This window comes from Ostrea edulis, chromosome 1 (genome assembly GCF_947568905.1).
Source record: "Ostrea edulis chromosome 1, xbOstEdul1.1, whole genome shotgun sequence".
NCBI classification, from domain to species: Eukaryota; Metazoa; Mollusca; class Bivalvia; order Ostreida; family Ostreidae; genus Ostrea; species Ostrea edulis.
This window is the reverse complement of record NC_079164.1, coordinates 28,959,230-28,966,416: the sequence shown is the minus strand read 5'-3', so window position 1 is coordinate 28,966,416 and position 7,187 is coordinate 28,959,230. Positions and strand designations below refer to the sequence as shown.

The 7,187-nt window shown below is 35.5% G+C and overlaps 1 protein-coding gene and 1 long non-coding RNA gene across 3 annotated transcripts in view; one reads left to right on the top strand and one right to left on the bottom strand.

Moving 5' to 3' along the window:
• Window positions 1-3,732, top strand: part of LOC125663916 (synaptosomal-associated protein 29-like) — an 11,983-nt gene extending 8,251 nt beyond the window's left edge. The window contains exons 3-4 of one of the 2 annotated variants that reach the window (XR_007365678.2): window positions 977-1,462; window positions 1,607-3,732. Coding sequence is in view for 1 of the 2 variants with exons in the window: in XM_048896354.2 (XP_048752311.1) it covers window positions 977-1,143 (167 nt within the window). In the remaining variant the exon portion in view is untranslated. Of the gene's footprint in view, window positions 1-976 lie in introns of both variants that reach the window. The other variant, XM_048896354.2, reaches the window with a different exon arrangement.
• LOC130054035 (uncharacterized) lies at window positions 3,302-5,709 on the bottom strand. The gene is made up of 2 exons (XR_008802299.1): window positions 3,597-5,709; window positions 3,302-3,558 (listed from the first exon to the last, which is right to left on the bottom strand). It is a non-coding gene; the product is annotated as an uncharacterized LOC130054035 (long non-coding RNA).
• Window positions 5,710-7,187: the final 1,478 nt, after the last annotated feature.

Sequence of the window (7,187 nt, the reverse complement as noted above, 5' to 3'; positions counted from 1 at the left end):
AGCATTTGTACCCAGCGCGTCATTCTCTCACCAGAGGGCGCGTTACGCAAGCTTCACATACACCTCTGTCAACGCTTGGAATCACGTGACAATATAATAATATAATCACATGATATAAACAATCATTCTCGGTTTCCTTTCCCTTTAAAAGTTCTGGCAACAGGTGGTACAGCAGGCTCTTTTCATAGCCCACTGGCACTTTGTTAAGTAATAATAATAAGTAAAGCTGCTTGTCTCTTATTTTACAAGTTTCATCGTATTTTTACAGCCTTTCTTACTTTTGATTCCATGTTTACATTCAAATCTTCACCACGTAAATGTCCTACATTCATACGCATATTAGGAAGTAGTTCCAAATTTAGGATCAGAAAACGGCGATTTTAAACAATTTACAGTAAGCATCAATTTAATTGCACCAAAAACATTTCATGATATGACTAAATATTTAGTCCAAAACATAAATGTTGGATATTGGAAACTTTTACAAGAATTCTGTAAAAAGCCGTTGACAGAGGTGTAGTGCGAGGAGCGCACGGAACTCTGGGTAGAGAATGCCAGCGCGTGTGTACAAAAACATATTTCGCGTCTCACTTTGCATAAGAATTAAACAAAGGGAAACAACTATTGTGCGAAACTCGGTTTTTAGTATGAAACACGTCAGTCTCAGACAGCATTTTATGCAACAGCAGTTGTATTGGTAAATTAAATTATTATAACGACCGTAAATTTTTTGAAATGCTGACTATGTAATGTGGGAATTGTAGAAGCTCGTATGGATGTGGCATTCTAATATGCAGGATTTCAAAAATGTTCTAGTCTTTATGTGCCGTGCATGTTCACTATAGGAGGTTTGTAGTTTGTATGGGCCCTGCAGGTTCACTATAAGAGGTTTGTAATTTGTATGAGCCTTGTTCACTATAGAACATTTCTCGTTTACTTACGACATTTCTAGTTTTAAGTTTGTCTTTTATTTTAGGTCAGATTTCAAATGGCTTGACAACATTAAAAGGACTGGCAATGGGACTCGGGGATGAAATCGAACAGCAAAATTCTCAGCTGGAGCGCATGGATCCCAAAATCCGGAAGGCAAATGATCTCTTGGAAAACCAGAACAAACAAATGAGGAACATCCTCCGAAAGTGACGGGAATGTTTGAATATCTTCCCCTAGCAACAAAGTTAAAGGAGATATCGTAACTTGTTCATGAATAACATACATGTGTGTTAGTGTACATGCATCATAGGAAGAGTGTCGCACCAAATTTTGGTTTCAAGAAAGGTTAAAAGGTTTAATGTCTAGGTCAAGGTAAAGATTCATTGTTGTGGACAATGCTGTGGACACCTTCAGTACTCTATCTCATACTTGCTGTGTCATAGTACACTGTCCTGTGATAGAATTTTTTTTTATATCGAGATTAAAAAACAAGAAGACCAGAAACCAATGTTCCCAGGTGCAAAATGTGGTCAATTTTTTTTTAATGAATACAAGATATATTCAATAGGTTCTCTACATTCATGAATTAAAATACTGTAAATACTATTCTGTTAAATACTGTAAATACATGTCACAAAAAATTAATGCCTTTTGAATTATTCTTGTTGATCAGGTCTGGCCATACCCAAGACAAGAACATACGACTGAAATATACACTGATGCATGGCTGTGAGAGAAAGTTCTGCTTCACAATGATTTTTTTTAGTATGCATGTTCGTGCTAGTCTTCATATTGTATTAGAATCTGAAGTGCAATGAAATCTCAGTCATTTCTGAACTTTAGTCATATTAACCTTTTTTTTTTTGTTATAAAATCCAATCATATCGGGTAAACAATATGAATTTTGCATTTTTATTCATTTATGAATTTAATATGTAAGGCTTAAATTATAAGTTTATTTGTATTCCCCATGGTGAAAATCTCTTATATTTAATTTCAAGGTTTTTTTTATATTTTTCGGAGTGTTTCAGACTGAATTGAATGTCACTATATTACATGTTCTCTCCAAACAATGAATTATATTATCCTACCTACACTGTAGCAACCTTTGGGTTAAAATTAGGAATCGCAATAATAATTCAATCTTAACCCAGACATTGGTAAATGAGTTACCAGGCCGTGCTGAAAAATATTATTCACATTGAAACTTAATTATAACATAGTTGTATTATTCCCATTGAAACTTGATTATACCATAGTTGTCTGTTGCAGTTTAATGAGTGTATTATAATTTATTTTAATGATTTTGTTAAAGGCAATACAATGCGTAGATATGTTTTATCCTTGTAATTGCAGATTTAAGATCATATAGTTTTTGGGCTGTCAATTTGTCCAGAAAACTTTAATAACCTTGGCCATAACTTTTGAATAGATGGTGACATTTGAATTCCTTGTGATAAGACCTTTGTTTGAGTATCAAACTTTTTATTCTCATGACCTTGACTTTTTGGGTTTGACCATCTTCATCTTGGCTAGCGAAGATGGGGTTTTCACCTAATTCTAAAAAACTTTAACCTTGGCCGTTATCATCATTGCTTTGACGGGCACATCTGTGTTTCACAAACAAATCTTGGTTTTATTTAATCCTGAAATACTATTATATTCAATATTTATTACTGTAACATTCTATATATGTTTATTTGTACACCCACCAGTCATGTAGCATACATGTATGACAATATGCCGGTTACTGAAACAGTTTGTTGTACTGTTATAATTATTTCAGTTTGTGTCATACTGTTATTTGTCACTTGTATCAGAGACATATATAAGTTTCAGGTTCCTGTAGCCATGTTTAGACAATGAACTGGTTCTCTCTGTTCAGTGAACTGGTTATCTCTCTGGACAAGCATCATACCCTGTGTTGTTTGGGAGTTTATTTTTTCTTAAAATGTTAAGTTAGTCATACATTTGAATTCCCACTAAAATGTTTTATTTTGCTGGTAGGTTTAGCAATGAAATATGTAACTTCAGCAGGTTGGAAACAAAATATTTCTTATGAAATTTGATATAGTACTGTATGTTTTGGCATGTGTGATATTTTTCTCACATAATCACCAGTGTGAGACCAACATTACCCATGTGAGACAGCCATGTGCCATGTTTCTGTCTTGCATTGCTGTGATGTCATTGATTATAACATTACATATATTTTATATGATTTACATTACATGAAGAAGTACAATATTTTGGATTGTTTTTTCCAAATTTCTGTTTGATGTAGGTTTCTAGGGGACAGTTTTGGATTGGTTTTTTTAGTTTACATTTCAAGTGTAAGTCATTTTAGTTTTTCTCATTTTGACTGTTTTTGCAATTAAGTTGAAATCAGGATTTTGATCATTTTAAATTGTCTGACAAGTATTTAATTAGAGTACTAAACTGTGGATAAATCTAAATGTATATACATCTCTAATGATGTGACTGATAGTGAAGTTTGTGCTGTATCTGTGTAAGTCTATATAACTGTATGTACTAAAGCCACCGCGATGTGAAAGGAACCAGGTGTACTAGTCAGGTTCCTTGTCACCTGTCCTATCATAATGTACTAGTCAGGTTCCTTGTCACCTGTCCTATCATAATGTACTAGTCAGGTTCCTTGTCACCTGTCCTATCACAGACTGCCCTTAGTCTCCTTGTGTTTCGGTGTCTTGTATATGTTTTTTTGTTGTTTTGAATTGTGAGTAATTTATCTGACTTCATTCCAGTATACATGCATCATTAAAATTGCCTGAATTGATATAGTTGTGTAACGGTTGTGATTGAGTGGTCTTGTAGATAGTAAGCTGATTACCAGCCAGATGGATAAATGTCACAGGTCAAGTCTCACCCGGGACTTGAACCCTGGACCTCAGATGCTCCATATTAGTGCAGCAGCCAACTGAGCAATTCTGACTATAAATCTCAAATATTGACTGACTACTCGCACATATTGACTGATTAATTACACATATTGACTCATTCATTACACATATTGACTCATTCATTACACACACTGACTGACTACTCACACATATTGAATGATTAGTAACATATATTGAATCATTAATGTACAAGGAGTTGAGATCAACATTGATTATGTTAGCCCCCATAGGATGAAATATTGCCCAACATGGAGCAAAACAAAAACAAGATGAATCAATAAAATAGTATTTTGTTATCATTCATAAACATTTGAGTATAAGTCATTGGAAACAAAGTCATTTAAATAAAGTAAATAGTTTTTTGGACATTGCAACATTTTTATTACATCACAGTAAATCAATCTGCTTAGAATCAAAATCAGTAAAAATGTGGGAAAACTCTTTGCCGGTGAATAGTTGAAATTAAATGACTGTCGGAGGAGCTAATACAGTATCAATTGTGGTGACTGTTACTCTCTATATAAGAGACTATTCTTTACTGAATATAACAATTACACATATTGACTACTAATGACACATATTGACTGATTGATCACATATTCACAATCTGATTAAAATCGGATCCTATGATCCGCTCACATAGATTGCTACACTTTGTGAGTGGATCAAAAGATCTGATTTACGGACTAATCATACATATTGACGGACTAATCACACATATTGAATGACTAATCACACATATTTCATGTTGACTGATTGATTACACATATTGACTCATTGATCACACATATTGACTGACTAATCACACACCTGTTTACCTAGCTGCATTAATGTACATGTAGCCCTCGCCATTTTAAAACAGTTTGATATTTCTTCTTATTTAGAGGGACATGAACACAATTTGAGCTGAAAATTTCCAAAATTTATTTTTCCATTTTAGCTCACCTGAGCTGAAAGCTCAAGGGAGCTTTTCTGATCGCCTGTTGTCCATCGTCTGTAAACTTTTTATATTTTCGACTTCTTCTCTAGAACCACTGGGCCAATAATAACCAATCTTCGACAAAAGCATCCTTGGATGAAGAGCTTTCAAGGTGGTTCAAATGACCCCTTCAAAGAGGAGATAATCACAAAAATAGGGTGGGGTCATTTAAAATTTTTCTCAAAAACCACCGGGCCAGAAGAGCTGAAATTTACATGACAGCTTCCTGACATAGTGCAGATTCAAGTTTGTTAAAATCGTGGCCCCCGAGGGTTGGATGGGGCCACAATAGGGGATTAAAGTTTTACATACAAATATAAATCTTCTCAAAAACTACTGGGCCAGGAAAGTGGAAATTTACATGAAAGCTTTCTGACATAGTGCAGATTCAAGTTTGTTAAAATCATGACCCCCGGGAGTAAGATGAGGCGACAATAGGGGATCAAAGTTTTACATACAAATATATGGGGAAAATCTTTAAAAATCTTCTTCTGAAGAACCACTGAGCCAGAAAAGCTGAGATTTACATGAAAGCTTCCTGACATAGTGCAGATTCAAGTTTGTGAAACTAATGACCCCTGGGGTTAGGATGGGGCCATAATAGGGGATCAAAGTTTTACATGACTAATAAATAGAAAAAATCTTTAAAAATGTTCTCCTTAAGAACCATTAGGCTAAGAAGTTTACATTTGCACAAAAGCTTCCTGACATAGTGCAGATTGAAGTTTGTAAAATCATGGTCCCCGGGGGTAAGATGGGGCCACAGTAGGGGATCAAAATTTTACATACAAATATATAGGGAAAATCATTGAAAATCTTTTTCTCAAAAATCATTGGCTTGGGAAGTTTACATTTACATGAAAGCTTCATGACATAGTGCAGATTCAATTTTGTAAAAATCATGGCCCCCGGGAGTGGGTTGGGGCCACAATAGGGATCAAAGTTTTACATGCGAATAGAAAAAATCTTTAAATATGAGCCAAGGTGACTCAGGTGAGCGATGTGGCCCGTGGGCCTCTTGTTAGCTTTTCTGATTTAAATTTGTCCATTGTTTGTCGTTTGCGTTTTCACATTTTTATCTTCTCCAGAACCACTAGGCCAATTTCAACCAAACTTGGCACAAAGCATCCTTGGATGAAGGGCTTTCAAGTTTCATCAAATAAAGGGCCATGTCCCCTTCAAAGGGGAGATAATCACAGAAATAGGGTGGGGTCATTTAAAAATCTTCTCTCTGGGCCAGAGGAGCGGAAATTTACATGAAAGCTTTCTGACATAGTGCAGATTCAAGTTTGTTAAAATCTTGACACCAGGGGGTAGGATGAGACCACAATAGGGGATAAAAGGTTTACATACAAATGTATAGGGAAATCTTTAAAAAATCCTCTTAAAAAACACTGGGCCAGAAAATCTGAGATTTACATGAAAGCTTCCCGACATAGTGCAGATTTAAGTTTGTTAAAATCAAAGCCCGTGGTAGGATGGGGCCAGAATAGGGGATCAAAGTATTACATATACTAATATATAGAAAACAAGAGGCCCATTGGGCACATCGCTCATCTGAGATACCTTGACCCATATTTAAAGATTTTCCTTCTATAGTTTTGTGATTATCTCCCCTTTGAAAAGGATATGGTCCTTCATTTGAACAAACTTGAATTCCCTTCAACCAAGGATGCTTTGTGCCAAGTTTGGTTAAAATTGATGCAGTGGTTCTGGAGAAGATTTTTAAAAGTTGTCAGTGTATTTTCACTATTTCGCTATTATCTCCCTTTGGAGAAGGGCATGGTCCTTCATTCGAATAAACTTGGATCCCTTCATCCAAGGATGATTTGTACCAAGTTTGCTTGAAATTAGCTTAGTGGTTCTGGAAAAGAAGATTTTGAAGAAAAAATCAGTGTATTTTTGCTATTTCATTGTTATCTCCCCTGCGAGAAAGGTATGACCCTTCAATTAAAGAAACTTGAATCCCCTTGCCCCAAGGATGCTTTGTGCCAAGTTTGGTTGAAATTGGCCCATTGGTTCGGGAGAAGTCGAAAGGTGATCAGTATGCTCACTTGAGCTTTCAGCTCAGGTGAGCTAAAAATATTCTTCTCAAGAATAGGACTCGCAACAAACACGCCGAATACAGCATGCAATACTTGTGTTTTGAAAGTCAAGGTTGCTGACGAGAAGTTGCATGTTTTTCTGAGTGAAAGTTGTTGAGAAAGGCATGGTGCCTTTTACGAAAACCGTTGTGAACTTTGCAAAGCTTTGGAAGAAAATTTTAAAGGCCAAACAAGGTAAATAACCATTAAACAGTTTGAGTGGAGACGATGATATGTATTCCAGTAGCAAACTGCTATGATGAATCAATT